The following is a 26925-nucleotide window of genomic DNA, read 5'->3' as shown; positions in this document are numbered from 1 at the left end:
GCTCTGATGAATTTGATGAATGGGTCCAACAGGATCTGAACCTCTGGGTAAATAGTAAGACCCCCGTGAACCCAATGGAAAGTGAGTATGCTTCCCTTTGGCTCCCTAGGGATGCACACGAGACCAGTAAAAGTGTCTCCTTGTATCCTCTAAAAGATAAGGAAAAAAGAAAAGGGGGGAGCAATGAATTTTTATACCCACCTCCCTATCCCCCCCCCCCCCCCCCCGAGGAAGAAGATAAGGGAGGGCAAGGAGAAGTACAAGCACAAGCACCATTACCACACAAACCACACAGACCAGCTACTCGGAGTCAGGATAGGTAGAACCTGTATCCCTTGAGGGAGGTGCCAATGCCTGGCAGGAACAACCAGGGAATTGGGTATATGTCAGTCCCCCTTAATACTGAGGATGCCAGGGACTTCAAGAAGGAAATGGGTAACCTACTGGAGGATCCTTTAGGGGTAGCTGAACGATTAGATCAGTTTTTGGGTCCCAACATATACACCTGTCCATCCTTGCCATATTATTTATGGCCGAGGAGCAAGACACGATACGAAGGGCAGGGACACTGGTTTGGGATCTAACACATTAGGCCGGACCTGCCGCGGACACCAAATGGCCCATGCAAAATCCTCATTGGAATCATCAAGAACTGGCAGGGCGTAATAACATGGCTGATTCAACAGACATAATAATCCAAGGAGTAAAGGAATCTGTCCCGAGAGGACAAAACATTAATAAAGCATTTAAGGAGGAGCAAAAGAAGGATGAGACCCCAACAGACTGGTTGGAATGTCTCCAAAAATGTGTGCAATTATACTCAGGCATTGATTCTACTACACCTGTGGGACAAGCCCTCCTTAAAACCCAGTTTGTGGGTGTCCTGGGGTGACTTTATGATACTGGTATCCCCAGTCATCTGGTTTATGTTATATATTAAGTTCTGCACCTTTAAGACTGGCTTTGAGAGCAAGAGAGGGGGAAGAAGAAGCGCGCAGTTTGTGTTAAAGAAAAACATCACTCCCACACATCTCGCTCCTGGACTGTGGTGTCTGCAGCACAGACAGACAGCGGGACAAAGCTTCTCTCTGGTTTTTAGTTAGTTTTAGCTAGCTGAGGCAGAAGAGTTCCCTGGACCTTTGTTTTTTTCCTTTTTTTCTTGGATCTGTGCAAGCCTGCTCCGGACTGAACACCCAGCCAAACCCCAGGAGCTCACGCCTGTGGCCCTCCGGGGCCTAGGCCAGAGGGACCAGCGCCAGAGGGACTGATAAGAACCTGAGCGAGCCGAGCTACACCACATGAAAAGGATTTTTCTTCCTAGATTTACCATCTCATCGAACAGCAAGAGGTTTTATTATTTAATATTATTCAATTTCCATTAAATAAACAGCTTTTTCCACTTCTCTCCAAGGAATTTTTTTTCCTTTTCTCGGACCAGTTGGTGGGGAGGGGGCATTTCCCTGGGGAAATCCCCATTTGGAGTTTTCCTTCCTAATTTGCCCTAAACTAGGACAAATACAGTTTTTGGCCCTCAACGTGGGGTAGATGTTCAAAGCAAAGGTTCCCTCTACCCACCACGCCACCAATGCTACATGGAGCAAGTAGATCGCCCTCATCACGCAGCGCGCCCGTATTGGAAACCCAAATCGCCCTGGGATTTTGGAGATAATTACAAACTGGCAGGAAGGTGAAAACTTTGGTCTCACTGATGAAGAGGAGCAGGAACAAGTGACACGGGCTGAAGAAGCTCCACCGTACAACCAACTGCCAGCAGAAGAAACACGCTACGCTCTGTTCACTGATGGTTCCTGTCGCATCGTAGGGATGAACCGGAAGTGAAAAGCAGCCGTATGGAGCCCCACACGACAGGTCGCAGAAACCACTGAAAGAGAAGGTGGATCAAGCCAACTTGCTGAACTCAAAGCTGTTCAACTGGCCCTAGATATTGCTGAAAGAGAGAAGTGGCCAAAACTCTACCTCTACACTGATTCATGGATAGTAGCCAATGCTCTGTGAGGATAGCTGGAAAGGTAAAAAAGGGCCAACTGGCAATGCAGAAGAAAGCCCATCTGGGCTGCTGATGAGTGGAAAGACATCGCCACCAGAGTAAAGAAACTGTCTGTGAAGGTCAGTCATGTAAATGCCCATGTCCCCAAGAGTAGGGCTAATAAAGAGCACCGAAACAACGAACAGGTGGATCAGGCTGCAAAGATAGAGGTGTCAAAGATAGACTTAAATTGGCAACACAAGGGAAAGTTGTTCCTAGCTCGATGAGCCCATGATGCCTCAGGCCATCAGGGTAGAGATGCCACCTATAAGTGGGCACGAGACCGAAGAGTAGACCTATCCATAGACAGTATTTCTCAGGTTATTCATGACTATGAGACATGTGCCACGATCAAGCAGACCAAGCGGTTGAAGCCGCTATAGTACGGTGAGCGTTAGTCCAAATATAAGTATGAGGAAGCCTGGCAGATTAACTACATCACACTGCCCCAAACCCACCAAGGCAAGCGCTATGTGCTCATGATGGTAGAAGCCACCACTGGATGGTTGGAAACCTACCCTGTGCCTCATGCTACAGCCTGTAACACCATCCTGAGACTTGAAAAGCAGGTCCTTTGGAGGCATAGCACCCCTGAGAAGATTGAGTCAGACAATGGAACTCATTTCAAGAATAACCTTATAAACACCTGGGCTAGAGAACATGGCATTGAGTGAGTGTATCATATCCCCTACCATACACCTGCTGCGAGAAAAGTAGAGAAGTACAATGGACTGTTAAAGACTACCTTGAAAGCGTTGGGTGGGGGATCTTTCAAAAATTAAGAGCAGCATCTAGCAAAGGCCACCTGGATAGTTAACACCCGAGGTTCCACCAACCGAGCAGGCCCAGCCCAATCCGAGACCCTGCATATAGTAGACGGAGACAAAGTCCCAGCGGTACATCTCAGAAGTTTGTTAGGAAAGACAGTTTGGATCAATTCTACTTTGAGTGCGGACAAACCCATTTGTGGAGTTGTTTTTGCTCAGAGACCGGGTTGCACATAGTAGATAATGTGGAAAGATAGAACAACACAATGTATACCTCAGGAAAATCTGATAGTTGAGTGAAAATCATGAATTAATTCCCTTATCTATATATAATGTATGTGTTGTAGAGTTAAAATATATATATATTAATTTTAATAATAAGTTGACGATATGGAGATAAGGGGTGGAATGTCCTGGGGTGACTTTATGATACTGGTATCCCCAGTCATCTGGTTTATGTTATATATTAAGTTCTGCACCTTTAAGACTGGCTTTGAGAGCAAGAGAGGGGGAAGAAGAAGCGCGCAGTTTGTGTTAAAGAAAAACATCACTCCCACACATCTCGCTCCTGGACTGTGGTGTCTGCAGCACAGACAGACAGCGGGACAAAGCTTCTCTCTGGTTTTTAGTTAGTTTTAGCTAGCTGAGGCAGAAGAGTTCCCTGGACCTTTGTTTTTTTCCTTTTTTTCTTGGATCTGTGCAAGCCTGCTCCGGACTGAACACCCAGCCAAACCCCAGGAGCTCACGCCTGTGGCCCTCCGGGGCCTGGGCCTCGGCACTTTCCAGCGCCAGAGGGACTGATAAGAACCTGAGCGAGCCGAGCTACACCACATGAAAAGGACTTTTCTTCCTAGATTTACCATCTCATCGAACAGCAAGAGGTTTTATTATTTAATATTATTCAATTTCTGTTAAATAAACAGCTTTTTCCACTTCTCTCCAAGGAATTTTTTTTCCCTTTCCCGGACCAGTTGGTGGGGAGGGGGGGCATTTCCCTGGGGAAATCCCCATTTGGAGTTTTCCTCCCTAATTTGCCCTAAACTAGGACAGTGGGTAAATCTTGGCCGGATATAAGAAAGAAATTAGAAAAAACAGAAGATTGGCAAGAAAGACCCCTGGATGAGTTGTTGAGAGAGGCTCAGAAAGTGTATGTAAGGAGAGAGGAGGAGTCCCAGAAAAGGCAGACTAGGTTGCTGGTGGCTGCAGTACGGGAGGTGGTCAGTAAACCGGGAATAAGAGGGTTTACTAAAGGACCCCAAAGGCCTAGAAAACCCGTTGGAAGAAGATTGGAGTGAGGTTGAATGTTTTTACTGTCACAAGAAAGGGCATTTGAAGAAGGATTGTATAAAGAGGATTCAAGAAGAGAAGATATTTGAACAGGATTAAGAGGGGTCAGGGGCTGTATTTGCTGGGGATCCATAGAAAATCATCAGAGCCCTTGATAAAGTTGTAAGTGGGTCCTCAGCAAGAAGTACTCGAATTTTTAGTAGATTCTGGGGCAGAACGGTCCACTGTCCAACAAGTGCCTAAAGGATGTACACCTTCATCGAAACACATCCAAGAAGTAGGGGCAAGTGGAGAACCATTTTTGACCCCCATAATATAGAATGTACAATTAGAGTCAGAATGTAAATTTGGAGTTGGATCGTTGTTATTAGTTCCAGAAGCAGTTTATAATGTGTTGGGATGGGATTTAATGATAGAATTAAATATAAGTTTGGAAATAAAAGATAAGCAATTAGCAGTAAAATTATGTCCTTTAAGGACAAAAGATGAAGAGAAAATTAATCCAGAAGTATGGTATACTCCTGAAACCGTAGGAAAATTGAATACTGAACCTTTTGAAATAGTAATTAAGAATCCTGAAATCCCTGTAAGAATAAAACAGTACCCCATTTCCCAAGAAGGGAGAAGAGGGTAGAAACCTGAAATCTAGAGGCTGCTGCAAAAACGTCTCTTGGAACCTTGCATGTCCCCGTACAATACCCCGATTTTACCAGTCAAAAAGACAGATGGCAACTATAGATTGGTGCATGATTTGCGGGAAATAAATACACAAACTGTGTCCCGCTTCCCTGTGGTTGCAAATCCACATACACTGTTAAGTCAACTAAACCCAGAATATCAGTGGTACTTGCTTATAGACTTAAAAGATGCATTTTGGTCATGTCCTCTTAAAGAAGAGTGTAGAGACTATTTTGCCTTTGAGTGGGAGGATCCTGATACCTATAGGAAACAGCAGTTAAGATGGACTGTACTCCCTCAAGGATTTACTGAGTAACCTAATTTGTTTGGTCAAGCTTTGGAACAAATTCTTCGGGATTACGAATTAGGCATGGGGGTAGTTTTACTACAATATGTAGACGATTTATTAATTGCAGGGGAAAATGAAGAAAGTTAAAGCAGAAAGTATTAAATTGTTAAACTTTCTGAGTTTATAGGGACTTAAAGTATCCAGATCAAAATTGCAATTTGTGGAAGAGGAAGTGAGATATTTAGGACATTGGATTACAAAAGGGTGTAAGAAATTAGATCCCAAACGGGTAAAAGGTATTTTAGCATTGGAACTCCCCAAAAGTAAGAGGCAAATCAGACAAATGTTGGGGTTGTTGGGATATTGTAGACAATGGATTGAAGACTTTAGCACAAAAGTTAAATTTTTGTATCAGAAGTTAGTGGGAGAAGGAGCGATAAAATGGAGCCAAGAGGATTGTCAGGCTTTTAAGAACCTGAAAGGAGATTTAATCCAGGCTCCAGTGCCTCCTGACATTAGAAGACCTTTCTATTTGTTTGTGGATAGTCAGGAAGGGACTGCTTATGGAGTATTGACCCAGGTATGGGCAGAGAAAAAAAGCCTGTAGGATATATCTCCAAATTGTTAGACCCCGTAAGCCGAGGACGACGCTCATGCTTACAAGCAATTGTGGCTGTAGCCTTGTTAGTAGAAGAAGCCAACAAACTTACTTTTGGGGATAAGCTGAAGGTATTAACTCCACATAATGTCAGGGGAATTTTACAACAAAAAGCTGAAAAATGGATTACAGATGTACAGTTATTAAAGTATGAAGGAATCTTAATTCAATCCCCCATCTTGGAAATAGAAACAACCTCTACAAAATCCAGCACAAATTTTGTATGGGTAATCTGAAAAAGACATATCTCATGATTGTATCCAGTGCATAGAACAACAGGCCAAAATTAGAGAAAATTTAGAAGATAGTGCGCTGGAAGAGGGGGAGAAAATTTTTGTAAATGAGTCTTTAGAATAGTAAATGGGGAAAGGAGGTCAGAATATGCATTAGTTAATGGAGAGACCCTTGAAGTGATTGAATCAGGTTCGTTAAGTCGGGCCTGGTCTGCACAGGCATGTGAATTATATGCAGCACTACGGGCATTAAAACTATTGAAAGGGAAGAAGGGAACTATATGCACAGACTCAAAATATGCTTTTGGGGTGGTACATACATTTGGAAAAATTTGGGAAGAGAAAGGTCTTTTCAACTCCCAAGGGAAAGGATTGGTGCATGGAGAGTTAATAAGGCAAACTTTAAAGGCCTTAAGAGGACCCGTGGCAATTGCAGTGGTCCATATGAGAGGACACCAGAGGGGAGTAACCACTGAAATTAGAGGTAATAATTTGGAAGATGAAGAAGAAAAAAGGGCGGCAATACTGTTTTTCAAACTGCAAGAAAATAAAAATAGATCCTTAAATAGGAACACTTATCCATTTAAATTATCCTTTACTAAACAGGATGTTGATATATTTTATATATTAGCAAAGGCCTGTCTGCACAAATCAGTCTTTGAAATAAGTCATGATATTAAAGGCTAAAGTTCTTGAAATCTTCCTGCAGAAGAGAGAGTAAAGTAAAACAATATCCTTGTGTATAAGAGAAAGAATGTAAACCTGTGTGTATTAGCCAATAGTAACTTGCTTAGCCAGTGGACCCTGTAGAACCCTATAAAAGGTGTGTTAATAATAGAAATAAACGGTGTTCATGTTTACTTCTGTGAAGGCTGGTGAATAGCTAGCGGACTCTCAGTAACAGGAGGAAGAAATATTTAAGAAAGAAGGATTTATTAAAAGGAGAAGTCAGTGGTTCCTCACAGATGGTAAAGAAGTCCTCCCAAAAGGGCTCACTTGGAAAATACTCAAAGATATTTATCATAAAACACACGCCCATTGGTCGGTAAGAGCATTAGTGGATCAGTTTACCAATAAATACATGTGTACGGGTATTTATAATTTGGCAAAACAATTAGTAGGGGCTTGTATGACATGCTAAGAAGTGAATAAACAGCACCTAAGAGACAAAGTGCCGGAAGGACAAGAGCTAGCAATCAGACCCTTTGCCCGAGTACAGGTAGATTTCACCAAACTCCCCAAAGTGGGAAGATAACGCTGTTAGTCATAGTTGACCATCTCACCCACTATGTAGAAGCAGTTCCCACGGTCCGTGCGACTGCACAGACAGTAATAAAAGCCTTTTTAGAGCAGATAATTCTCCGATATGGGATAGTAGAAGTTATAGATTCAGACCGGGGACCACATTTTACTTCAAAAATAATAAAACAGACTCTGGAACCTTTAGGCATAAAATGGGATTATCATATTCCTTATCATCCCCAAAGTTCCAGGATGGTAGAGAGAATGAATGAAGAAATGAAGAAGCAGCTAACTAAGCTGATGCTAGAAACCTGACTGTCCTGGGTAAGATGCATGCCGTTGGCCCTTTTAAACATCTGCACTCAGCCCAGGACAGATATGGGAATTTCACCCTTTGAAATGACATGTGACATACCATAGGACATGGAGATACCTCCAGACCATCCAGTATTAGAAAACCAGCTGCTAATTGAATATGTTTTAAGTCTAATGAAAAGAAGGAATGAACTGAGAAAACAAGGACTGATTACCCAGAGATCTCCCCTGAATGCACCTATTCACTGTGTACAACCTGGAGACTCTGTCCTCATTAAAACTTGGAAGGAAACCTCTCTCACCCCTAAATGGGAAGGTCCTTTTCTTGTTTTGCTTACCACAGATACAGCTGTACGGACTGCCAAAAGAGGATGGACACACGCCAGCCGGATCAAGGGTCCAGTCACTGATGTGTGGGAAGTTGTTCTTCAACCTGATGAACTGAAAGTCCAGTTAAAACGTAAAACTAATGAGTGACGTGTTTTGCCCTGAGCTTGATTGTATTTGATACCCTTTTATTTTAGGTTTTAGGTGTAAGTTGTGTAAGGATAATTGGTGGGGACATTGTAGAACAGGGTATCCCCCTAGAAAACTTTGTGGAGAATGTTACAACTATGAAAGGTTATTAACTTCAACCTTTTTAGAGCGAGTAGTGAACATTGGGCAGCTTAAAAAGGGGTCCCCTGAGTGGTAGAAAATACACGCACACGGAATCCATCCAGGAAAAGAGTGTGTACATCCTAATTCATCTGAAAGTGCACCTAGTAAATTAGGGGAATTGGAAACCATCGAGGTGGTGTGCAGGAAACGCATACCCTGGGTACTGTGCTTAGCACCGCAGGTAAAAAATAAAAGTTGGGAAGCGTATGTGGCCCAGTACCAAGCCAAAGGGAGAGCCCCTGAAGAATACGACTGCTGCCAAGAAGATGGGATACCTTGCTGCTCCAAGCAAAGGAGTAGGCAGAGGAGGCAGAGATGTACAGAAACTGTGAGGAACCAGCACTCCCAAGGCAGTGATCCAGGAAGCTCCCAAACCTGTGTCATACATGTGTCCCTCTAAAATACTACCTCAAATCCCTATTGCAGAGGTAAAACACCTCATTATTGCTCTCCGCTGGTACCCACCAATTCTCCTGGAATATATTTTGTGGATTTATTGTCTAGCAGTTGTAATCGCTCAACATGCCCACCAGCCTTTTAAATGGTCTCTTATTAGATGGAATGATGAAACTGTGCTCCAAAGCTATGTAGCAGCGGGACCTCCCTCCTTCACACCACAGTTGTGCCAGCTACTGCCTACGGAGATGTGCTGGAATCAAAAGAGTTTTTACATGTGTCCTGGCACTGGGCCTTCTTATTGTAATTATCCCAGGCATTACTATTGTGCCTACTGGGGGTGTGAGACTATAGCATCTAATTGGAAAACAGTAGCAGATAAATTTCTAACTGTGGGGTGGGGGCCAGCTGGATGCAAGCCTCCCCGGCCAGATCCCTCCAGGGGCATGCAATTGGGCTGCCAGCAAGTGGTATTTCCGGATGGAACTTGCACACACCTTTATCTCAATGTAACAAATCCTGAGGACGGAGAATGGATTGTGGGAAAAACATGGGGAATGAGATACTGGGAATCAGGAACAGACAGAGGAGGCCTCTTTCTTATCAAAAAGGAACCTGCTTTAGAAGACCCCCAGCCAGTGGGTCCCAATCCTGTGATTAGAAGCAGCTCCAATCCTGTTATCAAACCGGTTATCAAAACCAATCCCAATTCTGTTACCAAGAACAAGCCCTGCAAAAGAAAAAAGCTGACACCAACCGAGGGGTCCCCTAGAACTATGACACCTCCAGCATACTGGACAGAAGCCCTGACTCCAGAGCAAGGCTTTATAGGTCCTTTATGGAAAATTATGCAGGCTAGCTATGCCTTTTTAAATGCTACTGTCCTGGGGTTACTTTACCTTAAAGAAAGTTATAGTTGCTGGGGACTGCCTGAAGTCTTTTCTCATGACCAATTATCGGTCATTGCTGAGAACTGACAGCAGTTTTAGCCATTAAAAAGTGGGATCAACTTGTGAACCCCACCTTAAAGTATAAAACCAGAACTCTCTTGTGCTCTTTGTTTCCTGACTGTGAAGGGTGGCAGAGCTCCAGGCCTCCCGTTCCCTGCCCAGGCCATGCAGCCGGGCGGGGGCCGGGCTGGGCCTGCCGTTCTCCCAGCCGGGAGATGGGGCCTGCGGGGGCTTGCCCCGGGCCAGGTCGGGCTGGGCCGGGCCCGGCCCGATCTCTGGCTCGGCTGCAGGTTTTGCTGTAACTACATTCACTAGAAAACTGCCGAGTGAAGAAGGAGAGGGGCTCTGGGCCTGCTGCAAGCAGAGACGGTGACCACGCTCTCCAGAGCAGCTATGAGGAACTTTCCATCGCAGACGGCTCCAGCTCCTGTTCAGCAGAGATCACCGAACCATCTACAAAAGCTTGGGCAGGATTTTAACTCTTTCTTATCCAGATGAGACTTGCGGATTAATCTTTTTATCCAGAAAGAGAAAAGGAGAGTGATCAACATGAAAAGAGGCTTTATAAACTACCAGTGACAAGAAAGAAAAGAAGCTTCAAGAAAGGTAGAGAATTAAGAAGATGCTTTAATTAAGCTGAAATATCTTTCTGTTAAAACTATGGGGATGGACAATGAAGTCCTGAAAAGAACTCCTTTAATTCATGACGGAGTATGGGGAGGAATAGAGTGTTCAAAGTGTAAATTTGAGTAAAAAGTAGAGTAATTATGGTATAGTGAAGTGCTGGGAGATTTGAAGCCTTGAGAGGCAATGAGAAAACTGTTTTCTAGTGAAGCTCACAGAAACAGATGAAGAATACTTTTTGCCTTTGAATAACTTATCCTTAAAAATGCTATCCCTAAACATCATGATCCATAACACACCTCAGGGTGATGTGAGATGGGAGGAGTGGGCTCTGATAACAGCAGCTCTAGGCAGCTGATATCAGGGAAACGGAAAACTATAACAAAAATAGTTTTCTTGTGAGAAACTCCATAAATTAACAGAAAGAAACTTATGTTTCTCTACAGAGACTGATGAAAAGACTGTAGAAGGAATTGGGACTGTTTAAACCATCAGAGTTCTAAAGTTTTTGTCTCTGTTGTCATGTGAACAAAAGAAATGAAAGGGGGGCAGTAAGAAATGAAAAGGTTTTTTCTGGAAGTTTATTCTGGTGTTCTTATTATTGTAGTTTGTCAATAAACTTTCTTTATTCCTTTTAAGTTTTATGCCTGGTTTGCTCTTGTTTTAATCCATATCTCACAGCAAGAAATAAGTAATTTTTTTTCCCCTTTTGTTAATTACTGGTTTAAAACCACGACAGCTACCCATTCTGAGCTGGCCCAGCACTGTTGGTTATGCTATGATGTCAAGCCTCTTTACTATGAAGCCATCGGGACCCCAGAACCATTTAATCGAAGCAATGCAAGCAATCCAACACAATGCAATTGGAGAGACTGGAAGGTCGGACTTACTTTACAAAATGTAAAGGGAGCAGGAACATGTGTAGGAAACATACCAAAAAGAATAAAAGGATTGTGTAAAAACACTCTAAAGGAACCTGAAAAGGCCTAAGGGAAATGGCTTATTCCTGTCAGCGGAGCAAAGTGGATCTGCTCTCGCGTAGGCCTTACACCCTTTTTATCTTTGGATGCATTTAATGGTTCCAGGGAATATTGCTTACAGGTAATAATAATGCCATGAGTACTATACCACCCAGAGAGAGAGGTCCTTGACAGAATTGAAAACAACAATCATAGAATACAAAAAAGGGAACCCTTGATAGCAATTACAATCACCACACTTTTTGGGGTTGGAGCAGTAGGGGCAGGAACTGAGATTGCATCCTTAGTGAATCAACAACAAGGGTTAACTAGCCTTTGGGCAGCAGTAGACAAGGATTTAGAAAGAACTGAAAAGTCTACTTCAGCCTTAGAAAGATCTCTTACATCATTATCTGAAGTAGCACTCCAAAATCAAAGAGGAATGGATTTGTTGTTCCTACAAGGAGGATTATGTGTAGCCCTTGGGGAGGAAAGTTGTGTTCATGTGGACCACATGGGAGTAGTAAGAGATACTATGACAAAACTGTGAGAAAGATTAGAAAAAAGATGCAAAGAAAGGGAACAGCAACGAAGCTGGTATGAGTCTTGGTTTTCTCAGTCACCCTGGTTAACAACTCTGCTATCCACTTTGATGGGTCCAGTAATTGTAGTACTGCTAAGCCTCACTCTTGGCCCTTGTATAATCAATCGGGTAATATCAATAGTGAAAGGAAGATTGGAAGCAGCCCATCTGTTACTAATTCACCAACAATCCGAAAGGGAAGAGCCTGAAAGTGAGGTAATGTTAAATAGAGCAAGAGAGGTGTTAAAGAAATTTGATAAACAAAATGGAAAATAGAAAAGGGGGGATTGTAATAGATTGCTATTGTTTGTTAATCAAATTTAATATGATTGCTAAATATAATATGATTGCTGAAGCTGCTTTAGGAGCTAACACTGGAAGCTAACCACAATAACTACAATATCCGGCTGTAAAAGCAAGAAGCTGAAGCTGCAGAATGGTATTCAGTTGCACGAACAAGAATTAAAACATCTCCTTATCAGGAGAAGGGTTGCCTAATTGTTATAAGACCAATGCCCAATCAAGGACCGAGGAAGACTACAAGCCTTCACCCCACAACCATCAGGAAGCAGAAGAAGACCCCCTAGCAACAGGTGGTGCGGGTGCTGACGCGATCCAGGAAGATACAGATGCAGAAACTATATAAAGGAAAACCTCCTCAGCTAAAGCGCCCGCCGTGGGTGGAGATGCTGAGCTGAGTGGAGCAGTGTCCCCCGTCTCACCCCAGCTAGCTGGATTTTGCTTGTTTTACCACTTGCTAAATTAATAAAATTGTTTTTTATGAATGATAATTTAAATTGTCCCCTTTTATTCAGTCATGACAATTTATAACAGAAGCCTTCGCCAAAAGACCACCAAAAGAAGACTGAAGACCCCCTAACAACAAGAGAGGCATGTGCCGTGAAGAAAAGTGATGTAAAGTCAGAAAAATCGGAAATAGGAGGAAACTTATGGGAAACATTAATGAATATGTATAAGCATACAGTATGTAAGTTTAGCTTGAAGTGCTTGTTTTGTATGTGAGGTGGGGTGAGAAGCCCCCCCGCCCCGTACCCCAGCCGGTTTTGCTTATGCCTTAACCATTTGTAACCACTGGCCAATTATATTCACATATATATATATAGAGCTATATCTGAATATAATTACTTAATTGTACCTTTTTTTACTAAATTGTATTCCTTTTATGTTATATTGTTATTTACTATTTTTTTTGTATCCAATTTATCCAATTTATTAAAGTGTACTATCAGTTAATTAGACTTGGTTGTCTGAAATTTGAAAGTCATTTATAACAATTTGGTGCTGAAACCCAGGAACTCCAATCTAGCAGAAGAACGGCTAATCACGGGAAGGAGCTCCTCACCAATCTTTTAAGGTGGTTCCAAGGTTAGTTCGTACTCTCTTGGAAATAGGAGTTCCAATTAGGATAAAGCATAAGCAAAAGAAACTAACAGTGAGAAGCGAGCAGAAGAGCTCCCGTAGAGTGCCGGCCAGAGATAAAGGCACCTGTAAAAACATCTTGTGCACAAGAACTGCGTGGGAAAACGAACTGTGTGAGTACCACGGGGTTGGGCAGGGGGGCAGCTGTGTGCCTGTGTGTGTGTGGAGTGTCTGAGACAGGGGCTGGGTAACTCGGACCGCCAAAGCGAGTGCGGACCACTGACCGTACCGTGTTTTCGGCTCTCCGCAAGGGGACCAACCAGGAAAGGACGGAAGTAAAAGAGAAGAACGAGTGAAAATCCCCAGGAGGGAGAGTCCCAGTCTTAAAACTCACAGGAAAGTCCTTGGGGAGAAGGGAGCGATCTGATTGCTGAGTAAAGTGACACAGGAGGAGAGTGATTGAGTCAGGTGCAACTTTCTTTAAAAAGAAAAAATAGTTGGCAACTTTAGCACGTAGTTAAGAGGAATTGTGAAGGGAAGTAGCCAGAAAGAAGTGGTCGAGGTGGGGGAAACAAATTGAGAAAGAGAGGATGAATTAGGTGAGAGGCAAATAGTTGGCAAAAGACAGAATAGTGCAACAGAATAATATTGAGGGAGGGGGGAAGTTGAACCACGGAATGAGTGGGATCAAGATTCTCCTGGTACCAGAGATTTCTTGGTTAGTTGCTGCCAGAAAAGGGTTCAAGGGAGAGTAAGTCCTTGAACCCAGGGGCTGCGAATTATAAAGGGAATTTGCAAGAGCCCAGAATATCTGAGAACCGTGAGGGGGTTTCTCAGGAGGAGAGCCTTCCTCAGGACAGTCCACTGGGGATGATGTTATGATTTTGAGATACAGGGGAATCCCGGAGAGGAAAAACTAAACAGAAAATGATTAATTATTGCATGTTTAAGTGGACAAAATAAATGATCCGAAAAGATAATTTATATTGGCCGAAGTTCGGGTCATTTGAAGATTGGATTTGTCAAGCTTTAAATCAGTATGTAAATTCAGAAGAACCTTTTAATCAGGAAGAGAGTGATTATGCTGCCCTGTGGCTTCCCTGGGGGAAGGATGAATTGATTACTAGGAAGCGAGGGTTATCTGTTGTATCCTTTACAACCTAAAGGGCAAGTAGCCAAAAAAGATAGACAGGAACCATGGGACCAGTTAGATCACCTTACAAGCAACCTGATCAGCCCATTCAGCCCCAAGCCCCCGAAATTCCTCCTGTAAATGCAAATGCACCCCCCCATTCAGGAGGAGCCAGTAGCACACAGAACTAGGGGTAGAGCAGGAGGGGGAGAAGAAAGGGATGAGGGAGACAGGGAGACAGAAAGGGAAGATGGGCAAGTTGTTAGAGGACCCTACTGGAGTGGCAGAGAGGTTAGATCAGTTCTTGGGGCCGAACATATACACCTGGGTAGAACTGCAGTCTGTTCTAGGAATCCTATTTACAGTGGAAGAGAGAGAGATGATTAGACATTCGGGAATGCGAGTTTGGGATAGGGAACCTCAGGGGCCAGACCAGGGAGACCAGATATGGCCTATGCAAGATCCAAACTGGAATAATCAGGGCGCGAGTGATAGACAGAATATGAGTGATCATTGGTGGATGATTATCAGGGGAATCTGGGAGGCGATGCCTAGGGGACAAAATATAGGGAAAGCTTTGAATGAGCATCAAGGAAAGGATAAATCCCCGGCAGACTGGTTGGCGAGACTGAGAAAAACCTGCAATTATATTCAGGCATAGACCCTGATACTGCAGCAGGGCAGGTCCTTTTGAAGACACAATTTGTAGCTAAGTCCTGGGGGGACATTAGAAAGAAGCTGGAGAAATTAGAAGATTGGCAGGAGAGGGGGCTTCAGGAATTGTTAAGGGAAGCACAGAAAGTGTATGTAAGAAGGGATGAGGAAAAGCAAAAGAAGAAATCATGGATTTTGATAGCAGTAGTTAAGGAAACACAGGCAACTATGAAAACAGGGAAGCTCACAGAAAAGTTTAAACAACAGAAAAAGGTGGGTTCCACTTCTGGAGACACAAGACCAGTATGTTTTTCCTGTCAGCAAAAAGGACACTTGCAAAATTCCTGTCCTGCCTCAGGGGGTACAGGACCCACCTGTTTTTATTGTCACAAAAAGGGACACCTGCAGAAATCCTGTAAAAAGAGACAACAGGATGAAAAAATGTTTCAGGAGAACTAGGGGAGTCAGTGGCTCTATTTAGTGAGGATTGAAACATCAGAAGAGCCCTTGGTAAAATTAAAAATAGGTCCTCATAGTGAAGAAATTACATTTTTATTTGGGACAGAAGCTTCTAGGTCTACAGCAAATGATAACCACAGGGATGTGAATTAAGTCATGAACGCATCCCGGTAATTGGTGTTAAAGGAGAAGCTTTTCAAGTTCCTGTAATTAAGAATGTGCAAATAGAAACATATAAAAAGGTTGAGTTGAATGATTTGTTGTTGATACCTGAGGCTGATAGCAATTTATTAAGAAGGGATATAATAATAGCCTTAGGGATTAAAATAAAACCCTATGAAGGAAAACTTCGAATCTAGTCTCTAACCGAAGAAGATAAATTGGAGATTAGCGACAACATGTGGTATTCTGGTGAAATAGGAAAGCTGAACATTCAGCCCATCAAAATTGAAATACGGAACCTGAAAATTTCTATTCGAGTAAAACAATACCCAATATCATTAGAAAGTCGGAAGGGATTGAAACCGGTAATAGAGAATTTAGTTAATCAAGGGGTTTTAAAACCTTGTATGTCACCACATAATACCCCCATTTTGCCTGTAAAGAAGCCCGACGGTAGCTACCAACTATTTCAGGATCTCCGAGCAGTAAATCAAAGAACCATCACACACACTTTCCGGTAGTAGCCAATCTATGGATGCTAGCTTTGGAGCAGGGAGCCTGCAGACATGGCAGGCCCCATAGCTTTCTCAAGTCCAGCCTGAGAAAGTAGCCTGGGAAGTTTTAAGGAGGAATCAAAACAATTCTCAGAGACAGAAAACAGCCTTCCAGGTGCTGTTTGTCTGCCCAGTGTTTTCTTGGCAAGAGAAGGTCAGAGGGTGTTATACACCACTGACCAATGATGGTGATGTAGTGATTTACTAACCAATAAGAGTTTTCTTTCTGTACTTTCCACGTACCTGTCTATAAAACTAGCCTGAAGCAATAAACTAAAGGTTTTCTCCTGTTCTGACTCCATGAGAGTCTGTGTCGCCTCTTTCCAGCTGTTCCTTAATAGAGTGACAGCCAATCCATACGGTACTTTGGTTATTTGATTTGTAAGGGGAAGAAAAAACTAGACCCCAAAAGAGTTTCAGAGATACTAAACACGGGACCCCCGAAGTCAAAAAGAGAAATAAGACAGTTCCTGGGTCTTTTGGGGTACTGTAGACAGTGGATAGAAGGGTTTAGTGGAAAAGTGAAATTTTTATATGAAAAATTAACAACAAATCACTTAAAATGGACTAAAAAAGACCAGGAAAGCTTTGAGCAAGTTAAAGAAGCCTTATTGCAAGCCCCTGTACTAAGACTTCCCGATTTAGACAAGCCTTTCCAATTAATATAACTGATCAAATGGCTTATGGAATATTGACTCATATTGGGTATATGGGAATATTGGGCAGGAAGCTGAAAACCTGTGGGATATTACTCCAAGTTATTAGATACAGTTAGTAAGGGTTGGCCAACATGCTTACAAGCTCTGGTAGCAACTGCTATGTTAGTGGAAGAAGCCTGAAAGGTAACCTTTGGAGCACCGCTAGAAGTATACACCCCCCACAACACAACATTAGGGGAATTCTTGCTCAGAAAGCTGAAAAATGGTTGACTGATAGCCAAATATTAAAACATGAAGCTATTTTGATAACTTCCCCAGAACTGGAACTAAAAGTGATAAATGTACAAAGCCCCACTCAGTTTCTATACAGAGACCGAGGGGAGGCATTAATACATGACTGCATAGAAGTTATAGAATTACAAACAAAAATATGCCCAGACTTAAGAGAACAAGAATTACAAACAGGAGATAAATTATTTATAGACGGATCATCTTGAATAATAGACGGAAGAAGAAAATCTGGGTATGCTATATTTAGTGGACAAAAACTGGAAGTAAAAGAATCTGGTCCTTTTAGCCCCTCTTGGTCAGCACAAGCCTGTGAGCTCTACGCACTATTACGTGCATTGCAGTTATTAAGAGATCGGGAAGGGACTATTTATACAGACTCGAAATATGCCTTTGGAGTAGTGCATACTTTTGGAAAAATCTGGAAAGAAAGAGGACTTATAAATACTTATTAAGGATTAATAATTCAGATACTCGAAGCTTTGAAGGGTCCAAAAAAGATAGCAGTAGTTCACGTAAAAGGCCACCAGAGGGGGAGAGATATTGAGACACGAGGAAATAATTTGACTGATGAAGAGGCAAAGAAAGTAGCCCTGAAGGAAAACAAAAGTGTAATTATGACTTTTCAGGAAGCAGAAATACAAAATGAAACACTGTATTTTTCTGGGGCAGAAGTAGAAGCCACGAAGAAACTAGGAGCCACTCTTAAGGAAGGAAAATGGATTCTTCCTGATGGTAGGAATATGATACCAAAGCCTCTGGCCCAACAGACCCTTGACAATTTATATCAATGAACTCACTGGGGAACAAGGGCACTTTGTGATCAATTCCTAAGATTTTATGGGTGTACTGGAATATTTGAGATCAGAAAACAAGTAACTCGGGGATGCATAACTTGCCAAAAAGTGAATAAAAGGGTGTTAAGGAGTCGTTTTCTGGAGGCTGTCAGACGGCCTACAGGTCTTTTGAAAAGATTCAAGTTGATTTTATGGAACTACCCAGAGTGGGCCGATGGAAATATCTATTAGTTATAGTAGATCAATTAACTCAGTGGGTGGAAGCATATCCTGCAGCTCCAGCTCAAACAGTAGCAAAAATTTTGTCGGAACATATTCCAAGATTTGGATTAGTACAAGCTATTGATTCAGATCAGGGTACGCACTTCACCTCAGGGGTAATCAAAAGTTTAAGTCAAGCATTAGGAATTACTTAGGAATATCATACCCCGTGGCATCCTGAAAGTTCAGGAAGAGTTGAAAGGATGAATCAAACTATTAAACAGCAACTAACGAAATTAATGATAGAAACCAAATTGCCGTGGACCAGGTGTCTTCCCTTAGCCCTGTTAAATATTAGAACCAAAGCCCCACTCTGAAACAGGGATTTCACCATATGAGATGTTATATGGACTGCCTTATCCTCAAGGAATGATGATGAATCCCTCACTAGTCGCTAGTCGGGGACAAAACTATCCAGGGATACATTACAACCATTGCCAGAAATTTGAGAAAGTTGAGAGAAAAAGGCATTTTAGTTCAGAAAACTCCCCTCGACTTTCCGATACATTCTATTCGACCAGGACAATGTGTGTTGATAAAACACTGAAAAGTCTAGAACCTCAGTTCATTCATTCATTCAGGACCATTTCTTGTTCTTTTAACCACAGAAACCACAGTTCAAATGGCAGAAAAAGGCTGGACTCATGCTTCATGAGTAAAAGGACCTATACCAAATAAAGACTGGAAATTATTTTGACACCAGGAGACCTAAAAGTAAACTTGAAAAAGAGTTAAAGTAGATTGAATCACTTTAATAAAGTCTGAAAACAGTCTAAAATGAACTTGTAATTGATCAACGCATGGCTGAGGAGAGTGCTTGGTGCCCACCGACCATAGGTCATATGGAAAATCGTTTTTGGCTATGGATTTCACATAATCCTGCAGTATGTTCAGCATGCCATCCGCATGTAGGAAGAAAAACACAGCCCCAGGATATCCAAGATATCCTTAGTACAGAAAGGTCAGAAAGTGTCATCCCACAGAGAGTGGTTTCTTTATTTCAACAGGGTTGCAGCAAACACGGTCATCGGTGTGCCCCTGTGGGGAAAGCTGGAGGTCCGGCAGCGTCGGGCGGTGTTTTAACCTGTATGGGGACAGCGGCCGAGAGGGCCAGTCCCCGTGTGGGGCCTTGCGGGGAGACTGGGGGGCGCCAGGCTCCGGCACTGTGGCCTTCACCCTCCGGCGCCCCAAGCCCCGCGCTACGGGGGCAAGAAGGAGAGGGGAGGACGGGAATAGAGGAGGGATAGCAGGGTATGAGGTGGAGTAGGGAGGGGTGTTGGGGTGTGGAGGGAATCGGGAGGGGAAGAGAAAGGATGGGTGGGGAGGAAGAAGGAGGGTGGACGGAGGAGGGGGAGACGAGAAATAGAAGGCGGTAGCGGGGTAGGGACAAGACAGCAAGGAGCGTGGGTTTGGGGGGAAGAGGAGGAGAGGCTTCTGGGGAGAAAGAACCGGAATACTGGGAGGAGGAAGGGTTCAGGAGGAGACAGCAGGGGAGGCCAAAAGGGGAGGGAAAGAGGTCGACTTCGGTGAGGAGAGGGGAAGGGGGAAAGGGAGAGAAAGAGTAGGAATACGGGGAGGAGGAAGGAAGCGTAGAGGGTGGGTAGAGGAGGGGAAGCCAAAGCCCGACCTGTCCCAGGCTGCGGGGCCCGGAAAGGAGGGACCCCGTCTGCACCGTGCTCGCAGTGAGCAAATAGCGGCCGAGGCGATTGGCGGGAATTACATCACCTCTGCCCTGCACCGCGCAGCCGCCCTGGGGCCCGAGCACCTCAGCCAGCCCCGCTCCCTGACACCGCCCGGTCCCGCCCCCGGGCCCCGCCTGACAGAGCCCCGGCTCCGCCCCGGCGCCCCGCCCTGTCTGGGGTGGGGGCGGGACCAGCGCTCGTGGCCCCGCCCCTCACACCTGGGCCGGTCCCGCCCCTCACTCCCTGGGCCGAACCGGGGCTGCTCCCGGCCCCGCGCGGAGCCCGGGGCGCTGGGGCGGGGCCGGGAATGGCACCGGGGGCTCCGGTTCGGGTCCTGTCGGTGTCCGCTGGGGTCTCGAGCGGTGCCGCCTCGCCCCCGGCGGGATGCGGGATTCGGGTCTCAGGGCTGTGCCGGAGCCGGGATCGGGAGCGGCATCGCCGCGGGCGGCGGGAGTCGCTCCGGGATGCGCCCCGGGGCCGAGCCCGGCGCTGCCACTCCCGCTCCGGCTGCAGCCGGCGCTCCGGGCACGGCCCCGCTGCGGGGAGCCCCCGTGCAGGACCCAGGAGCCCCCAAACCTCGCCGTTCCCTGCGGCGCCCGGGAACTTTTGTTCCTGCGTAGGCAGAAAATTCTTTATGAGAAAACTCAGAACTCAAGGATACGGGATCTGAGGGGGGAGGAGAGATTCTGGTATAAATTCAAAACGCATTGGGAAAAATAAATCTATGGAACAGCTCATTTCCTCTCCCAAACTGGTGTCTGTGTGATCGTCTGTGATTCCAGCTGTTCCGATGGGGTTTTCAACCTGCGGGGTTATAATGACCTGCCAGGTGCTAAGCACGACAGAAAAGAATGGGAAAACTCTCTGCATCAGGCAGTGGAGCCTCTCAGTAGTGTCCCAAAGGTCTAGCAGGGCCCAGCATGTCTGGATGGAATTTGAGGGGTCCCTGCACAGCCCCTCCGTATTGTTCCTCTGGAGCTGACACTTCCCAGCATCCCTGACCAGGCTTTGGGGGCCCCAGCACAGGCCCCCTGGTACATCCCACTGCTTCTTCAAGTCCCCTTTAAGCACGATTATTTTTTGGGGGGCAGGAGCACCCAAAACCAGCAGAACTGGTCTTAACTATTTTTGGGGGTATCTCTCCTCTTTCTTCTTCACCAAACTCCCACCATGAAAACCCAGTCTAAGGCTCAGCTCCCCATCCCCTCAATCTCTCCAATGAATTGGGCTTGGATTTCCCAATAAAGCAGGGCAGAAATGCTGTTATATATTTTGTTATATATATATATATGTTGATATCCTTATCATGTATCCTAATTGCAGTGATTGGTGAAGAAACAATTGAAAGAAGTTAAAGGAATGAGGAGAAATTGAATAAGAGCTGCCAGCTCCAACCAAGGGATGTTCAAACCCCCTATCAATTATTTGCTTTAATTAACCAACTCCAACAAAGTCATTAGCACCATATTGATGCAGTAGGATTCTTTTTAATTGAGTTATAGATAAATATTGCAGAATGTTAAAACCTTTCTAAACCCAGAAACTCTTTTAAGAGATATACAGGGCACAGCTGCAGAGAGAGTCTTGGCATTCAGGGCAAAAATCCCAAAGTTTTCAGTCTTTAGCATCTTCCACTATGTCATCACTGACAGCAAACACAGCTTCAGCCTCAGGAAGACACAGTTGGAGATCTTGGTCTCACCTCAGCCTTTCAGCAGGCACAGTCCTCAGGGAGAGAGAAGAAAATGGGTCAGAATAGGCAGCCTAGTTCCAGAAAATCAGCATTAATTCATAAAGCATTAAGTAGAGCTGTAAGAACTTCCCCAAAGGTTAATTTCCCTGCAGACTGAGGGCTCCAAGTTGAAGCACAGGCTGGACCTGCCATGGACAGACTACAGAAACCTTTGAAGTAAAAGCTATTCAGCCAATTCCATAAAACATTCGAAAATCAGGCTCCCGGGATGCAACCAGCTCTTCTCTCACCTTCAGACATACAGAATGAAGTCTATTGCTCTTAAGCAGCATTTGGAAACTTGTTAGAGCAGAAACTGCCCCACAAATGGCACTGCAGTAATGAATGGAAACCTCTGGCAGGTCTGTCAGTAACAAAACATTGAACAGAAAACGATGTGACCCATCACAACAGGCTGAACTGGAGCACGACTTCAAAACAGGGCAGTGAAGGTGGAAGGTAGAAGCTTTTCCAAGAGAAGCAGCGCCTACCAATGGGATAGAATGGGGAAATTCACTCGCAGTTTTTGGAGAAAACTTTAAAGCTCACAGTTGTAAAGCCAAGTAGTGATGGGTAACAAAGAAAAAAAACCCAAAAACAAAATCCAAACCACTTTTTGAGATTATTCTTGCTTTATACCACAACTGCTTGCTCTTACTGAAAAACACTAGGTGGAACACTCATACTGTATGAGAAGCACTGACAATTAGTCAAATGCCGAGAAAACCAAACACAACCGAAATACCAGCATTAACACAACAAAACTGCTGAATTACTTGCTCAAATATATAGCAAACCTTGCTTAAAGGAGTGTCACCATCAGCCTGGTTTGGCTTCCTCCCTTTGGAGATGTAAAACAACTTACCTTCAACACCTCATGGAAAAGCATTTATCTAATGGTGCAAAAAAAGCTTTTCATCATATTTTAGCCCTGAACTTGCAACAAACCCCCACCAAACTAACAATTCACCACATACAGTTTATTGAGTCATTCCTGCTTTTGAGCACAAATCAAGCTAAAGCTATGGAGACAAGAAAAAGAAAAGTGACTTCATGCTGTTCTTTTGGAAATTACAGAATTACAGGGAGGTTTTTGATTTGCTTAGGAAAATGCATACCCAGTTCAGCAGATACTGAATAGCAGGGAAGTCAGGAGATAAACGCTTTGCTTTCAGAGACAAAAATTTAAATAAACCACAAGTCTACAGGTTGACTGGTCAGAAGTCTTTATTAAGAAGAAAACCCCTGGTGTATCATCTTCAAGGATAGAAGAGGAACTCCTTGGCTGGGACACAGTCTCAGTCAGCACTGCTCCCCCACAGGACATGCCACCCATGGCTTTCAGCTCTCTCACAGCCTTTGCAATGTTCCCACAGATCCCAGAGGATTACAGGGCCAAGTTTCACATTTGCCATTCTCCTACAGTTCAAGATGTATTTCCTCTCAGACCTGCCTGTGCAGAGTAGCCACACGGGACTCAATCACGGTCAGTCTTGTCTCCAGGGCATTCAGTATTGTATCGACCTGCAAAAGAACCAGGGAAAGGTACTTGGTTACACACAGAATTTGACAACACAAAGAGCATGTGTGGATGTCAGAAAGGGCTCAAATCTGATCTCACATCACCAATTCTTTTCATATGATCCTTTCCCTGCTACTTCCATCCTTTTAAAGCTGACCCAACTCTAACATTCACTGTGTCCACACAGTAACTTTTGCCAGCCTTGGTAAACGTCAAAGCCAAACACTCAGCTTTTGTTGGACAACCTTCAACTTCCACAGTCAACTTCCTGCCCCTATTTGCTCCCAACTCTTCCTACCTGCAGTCACAAGATTTTAGGAGAGTAAAACATCAACTTGGTTTATGATGTAGTATTTCAAGACAAAGTTACAGCAAAAGCATTAAGTCCATTTGCACAAAAGGCAGAAGAAACATGACTAAAAGTGAACTGAAGATCTGGAGAAGTGAATCAGAACTAGCTAGAAACAATATATCAAATTACTGAGACATAAATAGGAACCTAATGCTGTGCTTGATAAACAGAAAATGCTAATTACCATGGAAACTGACGGAAAAGTTACTGAAAATCTTGCATAACACAAGACACCAGTGACATGAAGCAGTCCACGACATGTTACAATGCACTGAATTGCTCTGGGTGAAATAAGTTGTTCTGCAGAAACTATTGAAGCATATTAAAGTTTCACAGAGGCAATTTAAACAAAAAATGATATAAGGTTAAATCTCACCTTCTGCAGCACCTCTTGCAAGACAGCTCGACTTTCAAGAGTAAGCGGTTCCTCGTGAAGATCAGCTTGCTTCTCTAGGTTTCCTAGAATATAGCTATAGAATATATATAGAATATAGCTACAGAATATATAGAATATACCTGAGATGCCACAGTTTAGATCATGCACTTGCTACTCTGAAGCTAAAAATCCAAACATGGGACTCCTCCAGTACCCTGAGAGACACCAATGGACTCTGGGGCTACAGAATACAGTGAAAAATTGCACAGAGAACACTGTAGTGCTGGCTGGGAGAAGCAGCATTACTCTCCAAGAAAGTGCTATAGGCTGCAACCAGGTTAGTGCTTTAGAGGATTTTACTACCATGGAAAAAACAAAGTATCATAGCTGTGGAATGAAAAAAAAAACCCCAAAACCACTGTCCAGAGCGCGACGGTGAACATTCACAGCAATACAACAAAATTAATGGGAACTTCAAAAAAACCTGAGAAGACATTAAAAAAAAGACATTAAAACTAGTCCAGATGAACAATCACTGTGTATTAGAACAATGCTTGCATAAAAGAACTCTGGCATGAAGCCTTAATTCAGGATATAGCTATTGAAGAATACTTTAAGACCACTTTTAAGTACTATAAACCAACTAAACCCAAGCATGCTTTCATTTTCTAGACAGATTTTAAGATAGCTGAGTGAGAGTCTCAAGCACAGACTCAGCTGTCAGATTTGCCTTTGCCCACCTTAGCAAAGACAGAGCAGATGTGGCCAGTACAGGTCAGAGACACCCCGAGTTCTGCCTGAGCCACTCTGGCCACACTTCCTGCTGATAATGCTGACTCCTAACAGGCTCCAGCCAGGCCTACTTGGCGCTTGGTTTCTCTGCTCTTCCGATCAAATGAGAAGGAATCCTCCTGTACCCTGGACCTGGTGATATTTCCTTGGCTGGAATGTAATTTCTCACACAAAAGGCAGGCCTGGTTGTTTTGTTTTGCTTTTTTTTTTTTTTTTTTTCCCTAGGATTTTCCTTACACAGGTGATTTTCTTCACAATTGAGCACTATGATAACAACAGCAGCAGTACAGAAAACCACTCTGGGACAGAGCAGAGGAAAAAAACTACCTCTAGACTTGCCAGAGATATAACAGGAGCAGCCTGAGTGCGATGCCTGGTGAGTGAAGTGGAGCTGGCAGACTGACTCATAAACATTCTGCATTTACCTTTCAATAGAGTCAATACTGAAACAGAACAAATCTCTCTTGTAGTCGAGATGCCTTGGGGTGCACCTGTAGATGCTGCCAAGTGTTCTTGAGCAGCCAGAGCAGAATAAGGTTTCTACCACGCTGTAAGTAAGAAATAACATTTCTTCAGAAGAAAATAATAGGAAGCACCTCTCTCCATCCATTTTCTAAAAATAATCATGCATTACAATTTTTTTAAGCATACATTCTGGCTTTGCGCAGTGTGAATTATGAGTACTCATCTTTCAGCCTGAGTTTGCAACAGCCCCTCAGGCTGACTGACCTCAGCAAGACCATCAGAATCACTAAACTGGGGAAGGGACCTTAAAGCTCATCCCATTCCACCCCCTGCCATGGGCAGGAACACCTCCCACTGTCCCAGGTTGCTCCAAACCCTGTTCAACTCAGCCTTGAACACTTCCAGAGATCCACGGGCAGCCACAGATTCTCTGGGCAACCTGTGCCAGGGCCTCTGCACCCTCACAGGGAAGGATTTCTTCCTGATATTTCACCTAAACTCTCCTTCCTTCATCTTAAGGCCATTCCCCTTGTCCATCACATGTCCTTGTGAGAAATCCCTCTCCCTTAGGCTGTAAGCCGCTTGCATAGACCACCCCAAAGAACTGTTCCAGGCGCTCTCGGAGGCACACGAGCACTCCGGGCCCTTCACCGGCCTTATCCTCAGCGCCTTTCCCGGGAACCCCCAACTCCCCCGGGACTGTGCCCAGCCAGTACCGGCGCTCACCATCCGCTCTCGCCGGGGAGCTTGGAGACCTTCCGCTCCGGGTCCACGGCCACGCTGCCGGCCGCACCTGCAGCGGGAGGGAAGGAAGGAGGGATGGCGGCAGTGACCGCGGGGACGCGCCGGGGTGGCAGGGCTGGCACTCACTGCGCAGCAGGATGCAGCCGCTCTCCTCGTCATTGACAACCCAGCTCGAGGTGTCGCCCACGGGCCGCCTGCAACCGGAGCACATGAACACCATAGGCATGAAGGCCGCGCCCGCCCGCCGCTCTCGCTGCTGCTGCTCGGGGAGGCCGCCGCCCGGCTCCAGCAGCGACAGCGAGTTCTCCAGCTCCGGGCACAGCTCCATCGTGTCCCGCCTGCCCGACGTGGGACCGGCATCGGCCTCCGACATCGCCTTCGAATCGCCCGCCGAGGAAGCGGCAGTGACGCCGGGAACCGTCCGGGGAGCGCCCCGGAACTGCCCGCCCGCCCCGCCTTTGAGGTCCCCCGCACCGCCCGGGGGGCGTTTCGAGATTGTAAGGTCATGGAATCGAAGCAAAGGATATGGTTATTCCAGTACATCCTTTTCATATGAAGCGTTTTATCAGGTCACGCCTAATTCAGAGAGTCCAGGGTAGCCCCTGTCCCTGCCCAGACCCCCCAACAACCCCACCCTCGGCATCCCTGGCAGCGCTGTCCAAAGGCTCCCGGAGCTCTGGCAGCCTCGGGGCCGTGCCCATTCCCTGGGGAGCCTGGGCCGTGCCAGCACTCTCTGGGGGAAGAACCTTTCGCTGACCTCCGACATAAACACCCCCTGGCAGAGCTCCAGCCCTTCCGTGGCTGCTGTCCCAGGGAGCATAGACTGGAGCTGCCCCTCGGGAGGAGCTGCAGCCGCCCGTGAGCTCTTCCCTCAGTCTCCTCCAGGCTGAATAGGCCAAGTGCCCTCAGCCACTCCTGGTGCGGCCCCTCCAGACCCCAGCCCTTTCCATCCAGATACATTCAGGAATGTTTCTCAGCCCAGCTGTGCTCAGGAGCTCTCAGGAATAGTGCGCTGCTCCGAGAGAAAGGTTTCTGACCCAGCTGGCACTTGTCCACCCTGTCCCTAGGTTATGGGACACCCATCTCACTTGAAAACACCCTGAGGAATAACATGAGTGTCTGCAAAGAAGTGAGAACTGCATTTTCAGGGTTGCTCTTACATCTCTGCCACACATTAATGCTCATTGCCACTATCTTTTTTCAGTCCTGAGGCAGTCCTTGAGCTG

General features: G+C 45.0%; 1 protein-coding gene across 1 annotated transcript; it reads right to left on the bottom strand.

Moving 5' to 3' along the window:
- Positions 1-22657: 22657 nt before the first annotated feature.
- MIS18A (MIS18 kinetochore protein A) lies at positions 22658-26581 on the bottom strand. The gene is made up of 5 exons (XM_058844878.1): positions 25826-26581; positions 25682-25748; positions 24916-25038; positions 23699-23792; positions 22658-22972 (listed from the first exon to the last, which is right to left on the bottom strand). The coding sequence occupies exons 1-5, from the start codon at positions 26070-26072 to the stop codon at positions 22892-22894; spliced, it is 612 nt and encodes a 203-aa protein (XP_058700861.1). The 5' UTR covers positions 26073-26581; the 3' UTR covers positions 22658-22891.
- Positions 26582-26925: the final 344 nt, after the last annotated feature.

This window comes from Poecile atricapillus, chromosome 1 (genome assembly GCF_030490865.1).
Source record: "Poecile atricapillus isolate bPoeAtr1 chromosome 1, bPoeAtr1.hap1, whole genome shotgun sequence".
Classification (NCBI taxonomy): Eukaryota; Metazoa; Chordata; class Aves; order Passeriformes; family Paridae; genus Poecile; species Poecile atricapillus.
This window is presented reverse-complemented; position numbering and strand designations above follow the sequence as displayed.

Bases quoted from the DNA above. Each gene is read 5' to 3' on its own strand.
- MIS18A (XM_058844878.1), bottom strand. From the start codon at position 26,072: ATGTCGGAGGCCGATGCCGGTCCCACGTCGGGCAGGCGGGACACGATG. The intron at 25,749-25,825 runs GTGAGTGCCAGC...CTCCCGCTGCAG, and splicing joins CGGCTGCATCCTGCTGCGCA to GTGCGGCCGGCAGCGTGGCC. The intron at 25,039-25,681 runs GTGAGCGCCGGT...TCTTACTTACAG, and splicing joins CTCCCCGGCGAGAGCGGATG to CGTGGTAGAAACCTTATTCT.